This window comes from Pteropus vampyrus, unplaced genomic scaffold, assembly GCF_000151845.1.
Source record: "Pteropus vampyrus isolate Shadow unplaced genomic scaffold, Pvam_2.0 Scaffold335, whole genome shotgun sequence".
NCBI classification, from domain to species: Eukaryota; Metazoa; Chordata; class Mammalia; order Chiroptera; family Pteropodidae; genus Pteropus; species Pteropus vampyrus.
The window spans coordinates 1,516,861-1,536,601 of NW_011889116.1; the positions used below are offsets into that span (position 1 = coordinate 1,516,861).

Here is a 19,741-nt window from a genome sequence, read left to right on the forward strand (position 1 = left end):
ACAAAATGGGAAGAGAAAGAAACAGAAACCATATGAGAGAACAGAACAGAGACTGAAGAAAAATGGAATCAAGCAATCTGACAGATGCAGAGTTCAAAACACTGGTTACAAAGATGCTCAATGAACATAGGGGAACTATAGTTGAACTCAGTGAGAACTTTAACAAAGAGATAAAAAATGTAAAAATGGAAATGGAAATTGTAAAATGAAACCAGCCAGAAATGAAGAACACATGATCTGAGATGAAGAGTATATTAGAGGATATCAACAGAGTGAATAAAGAGACTTGAACCACCGATATAGAGGATGGGGAAGCCAAGGACACTCAACCAGAATGGCAAGAAGAAAGTAACCAAGACTATAATGATAATTTAAGGAGACTATGAGACACTATTAAATGTAAAAATATCCATGTCATAAGGGCACCTGAAGGAAAAAAAAAAAAAAGATGTTGAAGAGCTATTTGAAGAAATAATGATGGGAAACTTCCCTCACCTGTTGAAAGAAAGAGACACACAACCCCAGGAGGCTCAGAGTACCAAGAAAGAGGAACCCAAAGAGGCCTACACATCATCATTAAAATGCCAAAGGTTAAAGTCAAAGAGAGAATCTGAAAGGCAGCAAGAGAAAAGCAGTTAGTTATCCACAAGAGAGTACCCATAAGACTGGCAGATGATTTCTCAAAAGAAACTATGCAGGACAGAAGGGCTTGGCACAAAATATTCAATGTGATGAAAACCCAAAATCTACAACCAAGAATACTTTATCCTGCAAAGCTATCATTTTGAGTTGAAGGACAGATAAAGAGCTTCCCAGACAAAAATAAGCTAAAGGAATTTATCAACACCAAGCTAGTATTACAGGAAATGTTGGCGGGACTTCTTTAAGAAGAAAAAAATGTATCAAACACAGGAATAAAGAATGGAAATAACTAGATTCCTATCAACAAGTATCTCAAATAGAAAAGAATTAAGTGCTCCAATCAAAAGTTAGAGTGGCTGAATGGATAAGAAAACAAGACCCCTACATATGCTGCCTATAAGAGACTCACTTCCGAGTAAAAGACAAACTCAGACTAAAAGGAAAGAAATGGAAAAAGATATTGCTTTGATGGACCTAGAAGGTATTGCGCTGAATGAAGTCAGATGGAAAAAGACAAATATCATGATTTCATGTACAATTGGAATCTAAAGAACAAAACAAACAATAACAAACGTAGAGACAAACTCATAGATACAGAGAATATTTTAAGGGTTACTAAACGGGAGGGGGGTTGAGATGGTGAAAAAGGGCAAAGGGATTAAAAAGTACAATTGTATAGTTACAAAACAGACATGTAGATATAAAATGTAGCATAAGGAAAAAAAGTTAATAATGTAATAAATATGTAAAGGGGAGAAGGGGTACTAAATTTAGTGAGGTGATCACTTTGTCAGTTATATAGACCTTTAATAACTATGCTATACAACTGAAACCAATATATTATTGTATGCCAATTATAATTGAAAAAATATCCATTGAATTGTATAATGTAAATACAAGCAACTAATTGTCTATTATATTTCAATAAAGCCAGAAAAAAAAATTATAGGAAGTAGATTAGTGGTTGCATAGACCTGGGGCAGGTGAGGAGAAAGTGCTAAGGAGCAAGAGGTTTCTTTCTGGGGTACTGAAAAATATTCTAAAATTTGATTGTGATAGCAAAACAACTCTGGATATAGTAAAACCCACTGAATTTATACTTTAAAAGGGTGACTTTTATGGTATGTGAAATATATATATATCAATATAGTAATTTTTTAAAAATATGAACTAAAAAATAAAAGCAGTACTTTATTCCTTTGGGGACGGAAAAAAAAACATGAAATAGATAAAAACAATTTTTAAATAAACCAAACTGTAAAAACTGAGATGAAAAATGGCTAATATAAAAAACGAAAAGTCGGGAGAGAAAAATGTTTTAATTTATATACCAATAAATATGAAACTAGGTACAAAATGAATGAATAAAATATGTACAATTTGATGTATAAAACCAAATAACATGACTACACAATACATAAAAGAAAGAGGAAATATTATCTAAGAATTACCAGGCTCAGAGAGACTGACTGGAGATATCCTAAAACTTAACTGAATTTCTAGATTTCGGTCCTTTTCTATTATTTTACAACAGTTTGTGTATATTATCCAACTCAATTTATGAAAGAAACATGTTTAAGATTATTCCTAAATATGGTATGGGGAATAAATATCAAGAGAATGTATTCTGCGACTGTGAGAGTTTTAAAACATGGCCCCAAATTGTTTGACATTGTTCCCCATTAAGAAGTAAGGTCTATGTCCCCTTTTCTAGAACAGAGTGCAATAGAAATGATGCTTCCAATAGTAGGTCACAGAAGGCCATTCAGCTTTTACATTGGGTTCTTGGAGCACTAAAGAACTAGACGCTCCTCCTCAGGATACTCTCTCCAAGCCCAGAAGCCATACTGTAAGAAGTGCAAGCCACATGGAAGGAGCATTTGTAGGTTTTCCAGGTAAAAGTTCAAACCGAAGCCAACCTTCAAATCACTGCAGAATAGGCACCAAACATGAATAAATAAGTCTCCAGGTGACTATAGTTCCTAAATGTTTATGTCAACTCTAGGCAGTGAAGTTGTCTCAGCTAAGGCCCCAGATAACATGGATATGAACACAGATGAGCCATCTCTACTTAGTTCTGTCTGTATTCTAGGCCCATAAAACCATTATGTTAAAAAATGGTTGTTCTTTTAAGTCACTAAGTTTGGGGGTGGTTTGTTATACAACAGTAAATAACTGGAACAAGGGTTATTCTCATCAATAAAGATACAAAAAATATTTAATGAAATCTTACAAAAAGATTACATCACATTAAAAAGATCATCATATCACATTAAAGGTTATTGTTAAAGATCGAGTAGAGTTTATACTAGGAATACAAGACTGCTATAATAAAAGTAATACAAGCTAACACACTGAAATATATTTAAAATTTTAATTATCAAATAATATGCTATATACTTATTCAATAAAATTCAATATCTATTATCTAACAGAACTAGGGGCATATGCATGGTTTTGCCTTTCTTAAAATGTTAAGAACTAATTTAAAACCAATAGCCAGTCTTGTACTTATTTACTCCCACTTACAATTACTAAGATGGGTATATCCTGGGGATACAAAAAGTGAATTATACATGGTACTTGATCAAGGAATTAACAATCTAGAAGTAAATTCAGACATATACATAAATGTAATACAATATACTAAGTGCTCTCACGGAAAGACAAGAGTAAGAAATAGACTCAATAGGATGAGAAAGAGCCCAAGAATGCTTCTCAAAAGCACTGACATTTAGTTTAGTCATTCTTATGTGATATGGAAGGGAGGAAGAAAAGGCTATTCCAGGCAAAGAGAAAAACAAAAAGAAAGGTCTGGGGACAGAGTATATACTGTGGCTGGAAAACATCAAGTATCCCAAAAGGGAACCTGAGTGGCAACTTTTAGATAAGTAAAATCTGCTAAAGAAGCAGAAGTTTGTAAACAGAAGACTTCCTTGATCAAATTTGATGTTAGAAAGATAACACAAGTGGAAACATAAAATAAACTGGGCAGAGGATTCAGAGGAATCAGTGCAGAGATACTGTGGACATTCTGCTTCTAAGGGAGAAAGCACATTTGGAAATGGAAAAACAAATGACACAAAGGTACAATCTTAATATATGATAAACCATAAGCAACACAAAAATAAAGAAAAAAATGTTTATTCTTTAAACAGAGATATCATTAACAAAAAGAATTAAATATAAAGCTAAACCCTCACATTTTGTATTTAAAAATTTTGATGAGCCAAAAAGTTAAACAAAAACCCTATAGACTAAATAAAAATAGAAGAGCCTAATTAGCATGAATATGAGATGAGATTTTTGATGTTAACAAAAGTGAAAGATATCAAAGATTAATGCATCTAATACTTAGAGCAAATATTATAGAAAAAAGTATAACAAAAATAAAAAGGTAAGCAATTAAATTTTTTTTAAAAAAGGAAAGCAATTAAATGATATATAACTGAGATAATTTATCCCTTTGATAAAATTAACCCAAAATGGGAACTAGAGAAAGGGGGATAATTTTTTAATTAGGAAATGACTAAAACCATAGCACAGTAACATAAGACATTTTTTAATATCAAATGTGCCACAAACAATCAATTAAAACATTATGCAAAATCCACACCCTAATCACAAAGACATGAAAGCAAACCACATACAGATAAATGAAAGCGAAATTGAATTTGAGAAAATATGCTACTCTACACAACTGGTAATAATTCAAAAACTAAAATTCTTTTTGATCTTACATGTAAAAATGATCTTTATTAGCCCCAATTGATATTTTAAAATTTACAAAACCACATATATTTAGATAAGTCTATATTTATAAACAAGATTTGCATTTTGGCTATTTGTTAACAAAAAGCTTAAGTAGCTAGCTCTCCCTAAATCAACCATGTGTGTCTTTTGTTGATTAAAGTTAATTCTATGAAGGCAAAAACTATTCCCTGTTAACTTTTATAAATTAAATAATTTTATTAAACACGTATATTCTTTGAGTTGTTTATTAAATATTTTAAAACTATATGGATTTAACCTCCATTATAAAGTATAAATGCTACTGTCATAAAATTATGAAGAAACAGAATTAGGATGATTTGACATGGATATAACTCTTAACTTTTAAGTCTTCTGCTAAAACATAGCACAAGTAACAAAATTTGTAATAACAGTAATCAAAATAATTTAAAAGTGGACGGTGATTATATTAGGTCATTCAATCAAAAATTCTATACAGGCAAAGAACTTCATATTTTAATGGCAGCTATATAAATTCAGGAGAAATTGAAACTTCATAGTTAGGGTTTACATAGGCATATTTTTAACCAAATAATTTATTTGGTGCCATTAAAAGAAAATAATGCAGTGGAAAATGACTCAAGACATGGCTTAAAAGTCTTATGTCTGAATAGACACATCTCTAGTTTTGGGACTAGTTTGCTGCTTTTTTCTAATAAGGAGTGTTAGAAAATTTTAAAACAATTAGAAAAATCAGAGATATATTTTATATAACTCATGTAAAATATATAAAGTTTAACATGTACAAATAATAAACTGGGAAGAACACAATAAACATCACCTGCATAGCACTCTTGCCCATTTTAACAACTTCAAACAACATCATGTTTTCCACTCCATTCTGCTGGTGATGACCATTCATTCGGTTTGGACCAGAAGGAGGTTTTCCTCCTCCATTTCCGCCTTTGCCCTTTTCTCCTGGGCCCTTTTTGCCTTTTTTGCAAGTCTGCGTAAAAGTACAAGTTGGTTAAGTTATATCATTATCTTTGAGAGTTCAAAATAAGGCTACAGAAGCAGCTGATAGGGTACTTAATTATGCTTAATCCTAAAGGAGAGTGCCATTCACATGTCATATAGTTGTGACATATGACTGTGACAGCTTCTTTGAGGTATCAATTTGTTCATTTATACTACCATACACCTCACATGACATTGGAGTTAGGATCACAGCCTCAGCAGAATGACAGACTACATGGGACCAAACTTCTATTCCTATTAGCTGAGTGATGATCTTAGGCAAGTTACTTGACAACACTGTGCTTCAGAGAGATTTCTAATTTGCAAAGTGAGAATAAAACTCTGCCTATTTCACAGAATTGTTGCTTTAAGCTATAGACTGGAATGGGTAGCAAGAACAACAAAACTCTTTATCAAGTAAGTAACTCATACTTAGTTTGACATTTTAACTTGATGCATATTCTTAGTCCTTATAAATCACTGTAGTGTGTTGACAAAGGATTTCTAAACAGCATGAATAGGTGTATTAACGTCATTCTTGTTCAGAACCCTCCCTCCAACACTAATTTATTATGAAATTTCAATTTATGTGAACACAATGGAAATGAAGCCCCTTTATAAGAAAGTTGTCAATTTGGAGGTGGGGGCTTCATAAGTAAGTGAAAAGGCTGCCTACATGCATGAGTTATAAAATATCTCCCACGGCTTTTATACCTTGTTATAGAAATACAAGTCATTCCCTAACTCAGAGTCCTCACTTATAAATGCCAGAGTTGTACTAAAATCTCTACAGATTAGAATAGTTAATTTCTAAGGTCTCTTTCAGACTTAACATTTCTATGACCTAGAACAAGAGTTTGGCAAACCTTTGTGTAAAGTACCACACAGTGAATATTTTAGGCTTTGCAGGTCACATAACTGGTCTGCCACATATTCTTTATTTTTTATAACTCTTTAAAAATGTAATAACAATTCTTAGTTCGTGGGCAGTACAAAAACAGGTCAGTTTGCAGACCTCTTATCTACAGTTAGGTCTACAAATTTACTTCCACTGAAAGCCTGTATGTTTCCATACTTTGCTCCATTAAAGGGTCCTGGGTCCTTCCTCTTCCTTCAAGAGCACAAAACCATCCCACTCTTAAAAAACTACTTTAAACCCCTTCCTAACAACTGAAAGATATTACTTGTTAATTTATGAGAGTCAGTGTTTATAAACTTGTCATTAATTCCTAATTGTAAAATGAAAGGCTTTTTGTCTCTAGTAAAAGGAATTTCAGCAATAAGAGTGAAAGAAAAGATCAACTACAAAGAGTACACTAGAAAAATATAAAATGTTAGTGTTAATTAACATGGAGCTATATATTTGCAATTTATCTATCATATGCCTCAATATTCCTTGTTGGTATAAAAAAACTAATTCAATTAAAATGGTTCCGTGGATATGATGTGCTAGAAAAAAATGATGTGCAAGGAGTGATAATACAATACAGGGACATGCAAGAAGTAAACATGCTACCTTGAGTTCAATCATGTAAAGGAAAAAAAATCTCTAAAAAGACTATGAGGTAGTATACTATAGTGGATTAAAAGCATCTTCTTTCAAGAGATGTGGGCTCAAATTCTTGAACCACTGAGTTCTCTGGACCTTAGTTTCTTATCTATAAAATAAGGAAGTTTTCTAATCCACAGGATTATTCAAATATTAAATAACATAAAATTATTGGCACAGTGCATGGAACATATATAGGATAGTGTCAAACTATCCTATGGTGGCTCTCATTACTATAATAAATCCCTGATCTGACCCCTAACATCTCACTCAGAGGAGTGGCTATATAAAGTTAACCAAACTACAAAACTTTGAGGAGTCCTCTATGCAGATGCCACTGTGAGTCTTGTCCCAACTTGTAAATTAAATCAAAGTCAAAGTAGAGATTCAGGTTTGCAAGACGGTTACAAAACAAGAAAAATGGTTTTCTAATGAATAACCACATACTACCCACTAGAGTTAAGGTTGTCTTGAGATAGCCATGAGTTAACATTTTTACTCATTCACTTTTTGTTTCATCAAAATTTTTACTAAATTAAGGGACTAAGAAAGCATATGAAATTAGGAAACAAGTGAATTATATGCTCTCTAAGAATGTATTCCGTGTTGAACAAATTATTTTGAACTAGTTAACTAAACTGTTTCATACATAAAGCGGGATGTTATGATACAATTAAAACACAGACCAAAAAAAATCACTGATAAGAAAGCTGCTGACAATATACCACTGAATTTTTAAAAAATTAAACAGTCTGCATAGTATGATTCCATTTAAGTAAAATTCATGTTGATAGATAAGTACATGTACAAAAGTAAGTTCATCAAAATGTTTAAAGAATAAATTACCTCTGGGTGATAGGTTTATGTAAAATTTTTACTTTGTTCATTTCACATTTCTGTATTTAGACTTTTAAAAGTAAATGTATCATGAGAAAATACAAATACAAAATTCATCTTGGGAAAGAAAATGATGAAAAAAAGTCATATTTTGCCCAATGTATTTACACACATGCGCAGAGTTAATGTACTTTCCAAAACAGCAGAATGATTTAACCATTCACCAAGTTATCCAGAGCCCTCAGGTTACCCACTCATACTCTAACACTGCATTCTGTTGACTCAGAACTTCACTTTATTAGTTTATACCCTTGACATTAACTTAAAGAAAACAATTGTCCTTTGTAATCCATTAGATATAAGCTGATTGTAGGTTACATTTTGAGTGCTTTAGAGTAAGAATATTTACTGCTTTGCTTTACATTTGGCTATTCATTACAAACAAAAAAGCCAACAGAATATCACATTTTGCTTAGTATACAGTGCTTTACAAAATAAACTACTAAAAACGGTGTATTATTAAATTCAACTTTACAGTAGTGAAAATAGATAATCAAATGCTATTTGATCTAGAAACCAAAGAAACCACATGTGTTCAGAAGGCTTACCATACCAATCTGGAAAAAAAAGGCGTTTTTAAAAGACAATAACATCTGAAATATAACTAAAAACTATATATAATATACATAAGTATATATATATATGCGCATATATGTATATGAAGGACCTTAAGAAAACAAAGCCACAAACTCTGTACATACTTTTCCTTTGCTTTGCTTTTGGTTTTTTCCTTCAATGTCTTCAAAATCTGTGTCAGAAGAAAAATGTGTTTCTGACTCCCTATGACAGAAAAATAAGCAATTATTTAAAACCTTCCTTAGAAATACAGATGGAGTTTCTAGTTTTTCCCATATTTCCAAAAAAAAAAAAAAAAAAAAGTTTGGTTAACTCATTACAAAACCCCATATTAGCATTAAATGCAATTAAGATGATTTTCTAAATCATACCATAGCACATCACCAAACATACAAAATTACATAACCAACTACAAAAAAAATAATCTAAAACACAAATGTCAAAACATTTTATTTTGTTAATTTTTAACCAAAGCATAAAAAGGAAATCAGTATCTCTCAAAATTTTAACCCTAGGAACTATAGTGTTCTGTTGTAATGGCTGGTTTAATTTTCTGACTCAAAGACCTGGTGTTCAGGGAAAACTGTATTAACACTAGACATTAGATGAATTTTATTAGAGAATTTTAGCAATACAAAGACACTCTGTCCTCTCCTACCTCAATCAAAAAATATTTATAAATCTATGTGTAATTATACAAAACATGTATTTCTAAAAGGTTGTACAAAACATTTTCACAAACTAAATCATTTGAAATACAGCAGGGAACTATGCTAATTGACCAAAATCCTTTACACAGTAAAGAGGAGGTGAGTTATAGTCAGAACTGGTTCTGGTACTAAGAAACTATGTGATTTTAGACAAGAGACAACCTTTCAATCTTCTTATCTATAAACAATGTATATGCAGGAAAGAATGAAATCTTGAAGTCTCTTTAATCTCTATGATATAAATCTACAGTTCTAAGAATTGTCTATTATTTTTGGAGTAAGAGGGGTGACTTCATATAATCTGGATTTTCTCACACATAAGCAAACTAATTTAAATTCACATAGGTGATGCTTCCTATATAAGCTAACATGGCTCTATCTATCTAAATAGTACTAACATAACCTCATTTAAATGCTTTAAGGCAAGGCATGCTTGGTATTTGAGTCACAATGTATTTTAGAATTGACCCACAACCACAGAAGATAAAGGTTTTACCATTCTAAACATGTAAACCTAGTAACAGATTTGCTTAAAATATATAATCAAAGTGAAAGGCTATCTTTCTAAAGATAGTCTTCTCTAACTAGATTTCTTCTATTTCCATTTTTATTGCTACAGTAACCAGTTGTCCAGAGGCTGTAATGGTTAAGATGCTGAGGGGAGGTTACTATTTATAGCACTTACCTACAAAGTAATTTAAACAATGTATTGGAGACAGTAGCAATCCTAACTATGTCCTATAATGTTGTAAAGAAAGGGCCCATTTCCCAGGGTTAATGCACCAAAAGTTCAATGGCTATTTTAATATTAACCCTGAAACTCATTCCTATTAACATCTTAAAATTGCTATCATCAGTATTCTTCTCACATGCCTACATGGCCTTACAAAAAAATTGAAACGGTTTTTAAACATCTTGGTGTATAAGTAATACTTATTCTTCTCAAGACATTTGTGGGACACCAGCTCTCCTAGCTCAGTAACTGCTAAAGTCGGCAATCACTAGCCTTTGCGATATTCCAATGGCCACAGAGTAATCAAAGGCTCAATTACACTCTTAATCCTCATCTCCAGGCTATATCCCAACTAGAAGAATAAGCCATAAAGGTTTGATTACTAACTGGGAAAACCTGAAGAAAGCTGGAGTAATCGGTATAGGAGTCTAAAATATCCTCAACCAGAGAATATTCTCGAGTCTTTCTCCATTGCTATCCTCTGCTTTTAAGATCAAAACAACAACAAAAATCTATCCTAGGTGGAACAGTTTCACCAGATTAAGCCAGATGGAGCATACTGGCTTAATCTCTGAGTGGCTTGAAACTTCATGAATCACCTTCACATGCCTGAATCTTCCACTCTTTTCTCTTTATCCTGCCCCCCACCTTACATACCCAATCAAATGCTATCTATTTTACCTGTACAGATCAATGCTTTCTTATTCATTATCCTATTTCAGACCCTAATTACTCAAGACAGTCTAACAGTCAATGGTCTAGTTTAAAATATTAATCTTTTTAATTGTCTCTAATCTTAACATATTTAAGAAATTTTGTAAGATAAGTTTACAAATAGTCAAACCAAAATTTAATTTTTCTCAGACTATCCCATATCTTCCCTCAAAAACAAACAAACAGTAAAACAAATTTTCCTCAAAAATAGAGTCAATATACACTGGGAATGAAATCACATTAGAAATCATACTTTGAAATAATGGCAATGATATCCCAGTAGATCCTTAATCTCCAATGAAAATAAAAATTACTTTTTATATACCATCAAAAGCAGACAATGACTGCCATTATGTACAAGGGTATCTGTTTTCAAAATTTTTAGCAATTGGACTGTTTTCAAATCTGTCTTATATAGCAAATATAGTATGGTGTATGTAAAGTAAAGGGATCTGCAAGCAGTTTTAAGGTTCATTTTTCACTGAGGCACCTCGTGAAACTGGGGATTATGTAAGAAAACCACTATAATACTAGTAGTTCAAATTCTTTCCAACATCACCAAAAAGTTGAATAAGGAATATAAGCAGCTTTTAAGATGAAAGTGAAAAGAAGACCTATGATAAAGTCACTTCATGGCTCAATAATCATATAATTTGTGTCTGCAAAAATATAAAAGGGTAAGACATATTCTTCATATTTTTGGAGAAACAAATCATGATTATTGAGCCATGAAGTGACTTTATCATAGGTCTTCTTTTCACTTTCATCTTAAAAGCTGCCTATATATTCCTTATTCAACTTTTTGGTGATGTTGGAAAGAATTTGTCCTACCCTTTTAGATTTGTTTTAGCCTATGATTGGATTTTATAATAGAAAGCTGACATTCCATCTTAAATAATACTGCATGGTATATATTCCTTACTAATGAGAAAGCTTAACTTTTTAAGACTTTCATGACACTCCCTCAAAGCAATTGCTATTTTGTAAAACCAAGTATGGACTCAACTGCACAGCAAAAGTAATAAATTGTGCAGTATCTAAATTAAAAAATACATTTAAAATGTAGTACAAAAAAAGCATGGAATAATTACTCTTATAGAACCTAATGAGGGTTAATATAAACTGTTTAAAGTATACTTACTATCCTTTATCTTACACACTAAATCTCAAGCAGGAGCAATTTTAACTGAAGTTAATACATTTCTTATTTTGTGGAAAAACGAGCATTTAAAAAATCATAATATACTTACTGTAGTAGATTAAAATCAGTTGGAATTTCTGGAGCTGCTATCATTTCTTTATCATCTTCTGGAACGCCCCAATGTCAGAAATATATTCATATATTTACGTGGGTAAAACGATGGTTTGCTTCGTTCTTCTAAGACAGACAATTCCTTTGGGGGGGGAGTGCCGTATTTATTATAAATACACCAAAAATACTGGGAAGGGTGTCTACATTTAAAAAAAAAACTAAATCCCCCTGTGCCTGCTAATGTTTTTCAGTAAATAAGATTTCTTTCCCTTGCATTTGACTGCTCTTTCTTGATACAGATTTGTTACAACTATTGCAGCCCCACAATAGTAACAATAGACACAAAGAAAGATGCTTGTATTACAAATTATTTTAAAATTGTTATGATTCTTTAGTTTGGCTTTAAAAAACATAAACCCTAACTAGGATGATGTGACTCTTTTACTGGTCCTGAAATCTTTATTACAAGTTAAACCATAGTATCTCTGAAAATTCTATAACTTTTTGCTGGTGATATAGAGTACAGTTAAAAGGAGCTAATAAAAAACCTAAGATATAATTAAATAAAAGCAAGTTGTTCTACTGTAGAATAAATATACACTCCGAAGCCTGGCTCATTAATAAATAACCACTTCACGATAACACCACATTGTGTTGATTAGGGAAGGGGAAAAAAATGTTAGTTCTGATCTATTCCCTATTCCCTCAAGGAACTTACAATCAATTTAAATACCAATAATGTCATATGGACAACAGATTTATGCCATTTGTGACCCAAGTAAATGTAAGTTTGGCCATAGGAAAGGTATTATTTCTAGTTTTGAAGGTCAAAGATGCACTTCCTAAATGAAAGAATACCTAAGAGCAAATGACAAATCCATAACAAAAAAGAGAAAATACACTAGGTCTGAAGCTCTTAATCTTAAACTTTCTTTTATAATTATCTTCTGTTTTTCTTTTCTTTTCAAGTGAATCTAGTACTTGGTGGCTACCTAAAGAAACGGCAAGATGAACTATGTCCAATCAAAAATATTCAAATATCACAGATTGATGAACTTCTAATGATCTCTTCCAACAGAGCAGAAGTTATAACAAAAAAACTGATAATTCAGTTTTTGCATTAATTCTAAATCTATAAAAAACATCATAAATAGCTAGTCAAAACACAGCATTTCCTAGCTCATTCTAATTAAGCTACTATTAATAGCAAAATAATGAGGCAACAGGAGAAATAAGAATGAATAATCCACGAATTAAGCCCTGAACAATCAAGGGTTGTCTAAACCACCACTCTGAGTTTATCTTGTTTATGAAGAACATTCGCATTATAAAGAATTTAGATGTCTGTTAGTATGGTCTCCTCCTTGCATGAAATTATGGTCTCAGGACTGTTCCCCTCTAAGACCACTAATTGTTAATCTGGTTTTATTCTTATTGTAACCTAAAGAGTTATCTTAAGTAATATACAAGAATTCTTGTCATCATATGTAGGACACACCCTAACCTCATAAAACTCTCAACTTAATTTTAAAAGGATACAATTTTTTCAAGAAAGAAAAGAGTTTTGTTTTTTAAAGGGAACTGGAGAGGTATAGAGCTAATTAAGTTCTAACCAACAGGTCAGGTCATCTAAATGGCAAGATGGAAATAAATGCTAGCTTTGTCTGTCTGCCTACCAGCCCCCACTCACCCCGAGCATTTTATAAAACCAAACTTGCTGCATTTCTTAAATATATAGTTTTTAAGCAGATTTTAAAGACAGTGCATAAATACATTCTCTCAAGGGACAAAAAGAATGTATCAGCTCTGAAAAGTAGACAGCACTAAACAAAATTAGTATTGTGTGATATAGTACATTCCTCTATACAGCACAAACTAATTTCTAGTGCACAAGAAATATTATCAGGTCAAATTATTTTGCTCAATGTAGGACTATACTAACATGTATTTGATAATTAGAAAACACACACAAAAGAAAAACGGAACTTATAAAGATGTGTCTCCCAAAGTACCTATATTTTAAAAAGAAATAGTCTGATTTAGGAAAAATAAATCAATCAACTCCCTATCTCAGCAAAATACTTCTTTTAAAATGTTTCTAAATGTTAAAAATCCATTCAATCAATTAATAATATCTACCATGTGCTAAATGCAGTGTGGGGCACTGGGAATATAGTGATAAAAAAGAGAGAGATCGTTGCTGTCATGGAAACACGTGTTAATGGTAAGTGTGAAAATATGTTTATTTCTATGAAAAGGCACCTACCTCTACGGACACCTAATATTATTAAACGTAAGATACTAAATTCTATGTATCTGAGTTTTTACTATTTTAATCATTCTCTAAATAACCAATTTGCCACCAAAATAAGTTCTTCATAGTTCAAAAATTATATATATTAAAGATGCTTTGTAATATAAGGGTTGGGGATCAATGGGTAAGTTAGCATTTTTTTTTTTTTAAGAACGTAAACTTTATCTGCAGGAAGAACTGAGAATTTTCTCCTTTTTAAAAGTCTACAGTTGTAATATAAATACAATTTGCTTCCCTCAAAGACTTAATTAAAAATCTTACATTCACATAGTCTTTAAATGTACTTAATACCATTTGACTTATGTTGGGAAACCTCAAACTGTAGGAATATGTAATGCTCAATAAAAGTATGAGTTTTACCTTACCACACCACTTCTGGCCTACTGTAGTTATTCATTTTTTAAAAAATATGCTCCAAGATCACAAGGTGGAGCTCTCACCTAGTGTCAAGGAAAATCTTTTGAGATTTTTATCACTTGTACCAATTCTCTATAACTGCTTTTAAAGAGTTAACATTCCAACAGCTTTGGAGGATAAAGCATAAAAATGAAATTTGCTTTAACTCTCAATTACTATTTTCCTTTTGGGAAAAAATACATCCAATAACAACTAGCTTCTGCTTACTGAAAACTAAGCAAACACGTTCGTACATAGGTTACATAATATACTATAAAACCACTTCCTTTGGCTCAAGTATACAGTATACAGCCATTAAAGGTTTGTTATATATATATATTCATATATAATTACTGGATTAAAAGGTAATAGGTCATTATAGACTAATTCTATATGTTAAATTCAAGTAAACACTCAGAGGCCTTGCCTTATAGCCTGTTACTCAAAGTTTAGATTCTACGTTAAATTAATCCAATAACAAAAAATTTTCATCTTCCTCTTCTGAAAATCTGTTGGATTCCTATTACTGTAGCATATAAACATAAATATATAAAAATTATACATAATTATGCTTGCATCTTTAACTCCAAATGACTTGCTAAATTCATTATAATTCCTCTCTCAGAAAAAGTAAAAACACTAAAAAACCTGGTTTTCTTTAATATTGTCTAAAAATCTTAAATTTTGGTTTTCATAAAATAATTGTTTCAAAGTTCTCTTAATTCAAACCAAGTGGTCTCAAGATAGAAAATAAACTACAAAACACAGCCATTCACTAAATAAGGTCCCTCAGAATCCACGTATTATTGAGAAGTGGGGGGAGCATCTAAAGTACCTGGTGTGTTCTTTCCCTAAAACTGCAGAAATATTCGACTGTTAAAAGCTAGCAAAACAAATTCAGCATACACACCACATGCTACCCCCTTATCTTAACACTCTCTCCCAAAAGGGTGACACCCTTCTATCTATAAAGATCACAACTAGGAAATGTATATACCCTTCTGAATTGCCGACATCATTATAAGAGAAACACTTAAAAACAGGAACTACCTAAAATGTCCAGCCATGGATTAATTTGTAGTAGAAAAATGTAATTAACATTCATACACTGAAACTATTTATGATGACTGTGTGGCAACATGGGTAGTTTATTACAAGCGCTATATTAGGATGCAATATTAAAGCAAAAGAAAACAGTTATCATACAAGAGTGGTGAAAATGTAATTTATATTTTAATTTACGATTTTATTGTTAGTATGAGAAAAGGTAAATTATAAGGATGAAAATTTACTTTTTAATGTCCTCTTTTAAAATCTGAACTACCCGAGAAATTACAAAACTATTTCTGCTGCTAACACTTGACTTATTTATATTTCAGGTCCCTAAACTCATAAAGTTAGGCATCTACAAAAAAAACTATGAGTTCTACCATAAAGTTATCTTTATCATGTTCGCCTACTCAATATTAGCAGAGAACAGAAACTTTCTTACAAACTCCTGACAAGACCCAAACATATGTTCCTTTTATTAGCCTATCTACTTTCTTAGGAGGTAGCAGACAAAAGCTTGTCATTTAGGTTGAGCCTGTGAATGTTAAAAGGTAGACTAGTTCCTGATCAAAACAGGAAAGTCACCATCATTCCTTATGTCAAATGATGGTAACTTTGAGTACATAGGGCAAGAGATGAAAAGCTCATCAAAAATTTTAATTAGATATACATACCTATCTTCAAAAGATGGAAATCAACTACCCCTTTATTAATAACCTTTTAAAAAGATTTCTCGAAAGGAGATTTTTCTTCCCTGTTTATCTTCCCAATTCCTGCTAAAGTCTTCTGCATAAGTGACAGGGTGGAAAGAATGACAAGTCAATGATCATGTATACTCAGCCCAGTAACAAACTTTAACCTGAAAGTTTCTTGATAGCGTTGTTACATTACAGCTATCACATATATCATTTGCAAATATATTTTCCTTTCTAAATACCTTTGTGGAGTCCTAAAGAATTTCTTTTTTATTATAATAGTTTCGAGTGTACAACACTATAATTTGACATCTGTATAAACTACGAAGTGATTACTCCAAAAAGTCTAATTACTATCCATCACCATACAACTGACCCCTTTCACCGCAGAAGGGACAAAGAAGGTCAACTGTATGGTGCTACCATTTCTAATGGTAACACCTGCTGTAGTGCAGGAACAGGTAATCTGGAGAAAGTAAGACAAGAAGAAATCTGTTTATATAAAACAATTAATGACTCTGCCTACATTTCCTAAATAATTGTAGGTTAGGTCAAATATCTGCCTTTACAAATCTAAAAAATAATATACAAAAGGAAGAGGGGAGGCCAAAAGGACTTTCAAAAATAACTAAGTAGAAAAACTGAACACACGTAACACCACAACACTTCAAAAACATTTACTTTCAGGAAGAGGGAAAGGAGCAAGCTAGGGCACAGTCTATACAGATATGGCATCACTGTACACAGCCAGAAACTAAAACCAGACAGAACTGGAACATCCATCTGTTTTCCTCCTATTGAAGGTGCTCAGCAATCTTTCTCATTTCCACATACCCCAATACTTTCCAAATGTGACTCGAGTCCTAAGCACAATTAGGATGACCTGGCCCAACCCACATACTCAGCTTGCCTCAGTTCTCGACCATGAGTTCTGATTTCTGTGGAAAATCTAGCACACCACCACTCATGAACTTCACAACAAATTAGTACAGCTTGTTTTTTTTTTTCTTTTGAATGGGGAGGGAGTTAAGAAAAAGCTTCTGCCTTACTCCTGCAGATCCGCTACTATATCACCCTGTACTCAAGTTATATCCAGTGTCTGAATCATCCAAGGATCAATACCCTGCCTTAATCTTGCTGCAATGTATCTACCCAACCCCACACCCCAGGTACTGGAATCCTGCCCCTAAACCCACTCTCGAAACAGTCTCCCTGTGTCTCTCCAGTTGTCCTAATTTGAATGCCACAATACTGTCCTCTCATCTACCATACTGGCACTGGCTGTTGCTAGACACTGGGTACCTATCATACCTGATGGACAGATACTGGACACATATCAGCCATCTAATTCCAAGTCTCTAATTTCCCAGTTTGCCCTAACAAGCTGCAGTTGACTAGATATTATCTGGCCCTAACCCAAAATAAATATCAAAACAGGTAAAATATCTGTTTTATTATATACCACATCACCTTAAAATCAATCTCAGTCTGCCAAGGTCAACAGATAAATCTTGAGTAATTTTTAAAAGTATTGTTAATCCTCACTCATCTCACTTATACCTGAATACCATACTCTGCATTTAGCTTTCTGCACTGAGTTAATTAATACACACATACACATACACACACACACACACATACACACACACACACACACACACACTCCATTGACATAACTTTCTGTATGATAAGACATCATGAATAAACAGTGGTAATCACAACTGGGTATAGTAACTATCAACATTTCAGAGGTGAGACCGAATTCACTGGTATAAATGAATATCTAGATCTAAAAATCAAATTTACAACAATGAGCTAAATTCACATGTTAACACTTGTAAATGTTCATAGCATGATATAAACACAGTGCATTATTACCATCACAACCACTTCACAATGGGCACCACTGGCTCACTGACAGATTTCAAGCAATAGTAGATATCAAGATAGAATTCATAGCAAAGTAGATTAAGACAAGATGATCCTGCCTAGATTTGAAGGGAAATCCAAATTTTTATTTCACATACTCTTCAAATTGACTACATCAAACTTTCACACTTATTTATTCAATGTAGTAAAAAGTAAATAAAATATTGGGTCTTTATTAATTTACATGAAGATGGAGATATAATTCTAACTGACATATAATTTAGTTAATAAATAATAAAACCAAAGTGTAAATTAAACTGCTTTATAGACAATGGGAAAATTTAATCTAAATTTTAGAATTGCAGTTATTACTACTAAGCATATTTTTTTTCATTTTAGCATGAACACACAATACAACATACATGCTACATATTTAATTTTTGGACTATCTACTTCTGATTAAATAACACCTTATTAAAGTATCTAAAATTAGCGTCCACTTGATAAAAAGCACTAACCTTTCTAACATCCACAGTACACAATTCGTAGGCTTAAATTATATTCATATTCGAGTTCAGAAATCAAATATGCTTCTATGATGAAGTTTATGAACACAATACAAGTATTACCTATTTCTTATTTCACATCTAAGAGGTTGGTTCTTTGGTAACTCCACACAATGACAGGAGAGTCACATCTATGTTGTACTCTAAAATTTTAAAACTCTCTAACTTTAAGCTTTCCTAAATAAAGATTAAAACATGTAAACTACCTTTCAAAAATTAAATTTAAGCCAGATAAAGACACTACAAAAAACCTACAGACCAATATTCTCGATGAATACCAATACAAAAATTCTTTACAAAATACTAGCAAACTGAATTCAACAGCACATTGAAAGTGTTATACACCATGACTCAGTGGGATTTATTCCCAGAATGCAAGACTGGTTCAACATATGAAAATCAGTCTTTGTAATGCACAACATTAAGAGAATGAAAGACCAAAAAACCTCATGATCATCAACTGATGGGGGGAAAGCATTTGCTAAGATTCAACACTTTTTCATGATTAAAAAACACTCAACAAACTAGGAATAAAAGTACCTCAACATAATAAAGGCCACTTATGAATCACAGCTAATATTATATTGAATGATAAAAAAACTGAAAGTTTTCCCTCTAAGATTGGGAATGAGACAAGGATGCCTGCTCTTGCCATTTCCATTCACGCAGTACTGGAAATCCTACCCAAAACAAGTAGGCAAGAAAAAGAAATAAAAGGCATCCAAATTATATACAAAGAAGTAAAATGAACTCTGTTCACAATGATATGCTCTTATATGTAAAAAAAAAAAAAAAAAATACCCTACAGATTTCAGACACAAAAAAAACCTCTTAGAACAAATTCAGCAAAGTTGCAAGATACAAACTCAACACACAGAAAATCAGTTGTGTTTCTACATGCTAAGAATGAACAATCCAAAAAAGAAATTAAGAAAACAATTCTATTTCCAATAGCATCAAAAAGAATAAATCACTTAGAAATAAGCCTAAGAAGGTGCAAGACTCATACACTGAAAATTATAAAACATT

General features: G+C 32.1%; 1 protein-coding gene across 8 annotated transcripts in view; it reads right to left on the reverse strand.

The window, feature by feature from the left end:
* Nucleotides 1-19,741, reverse strand: part of STAG2 (stromal antigen 2) — a 119,502-nt gene that overhangs the window by 65,150 nt on the left and 34,611 nt on the right. For 5 of the 8 annotated variants that reach the window (XM_011378222.2, XM_011378227.2, XM_011378226.2 and 2 more), the window contains exons 2-4: nucleotides 11,821-11,964; nucleotides 8,539-8,617; nucleotides 5,216-5,380 (exon numbers count right to left, since the gene is read on the reverse strand). The exons of 2 other annotated variants lie outside the window; for them this stretch is intronic. In XM_011378222.2, the coding sequence (XP_011376524.1) occupies nucleotides 5,216-5,380; nucleotides 8,539-8,617; nucleotides 11,821-11,864 (288 nt within the window). In that variant the 5' untranslated portion in view covers nucleotides 11,865-11,964. The remainder of the gene's footprint in view (nucleotides 1-5,215; nucleotides 5,381-8,538; nucleotides 8,618-11,820; nucleotides 11,965-19,741) is intronic. One more of the 8 variants, XM_023522166.1, reaches the window with a different exon arrangement.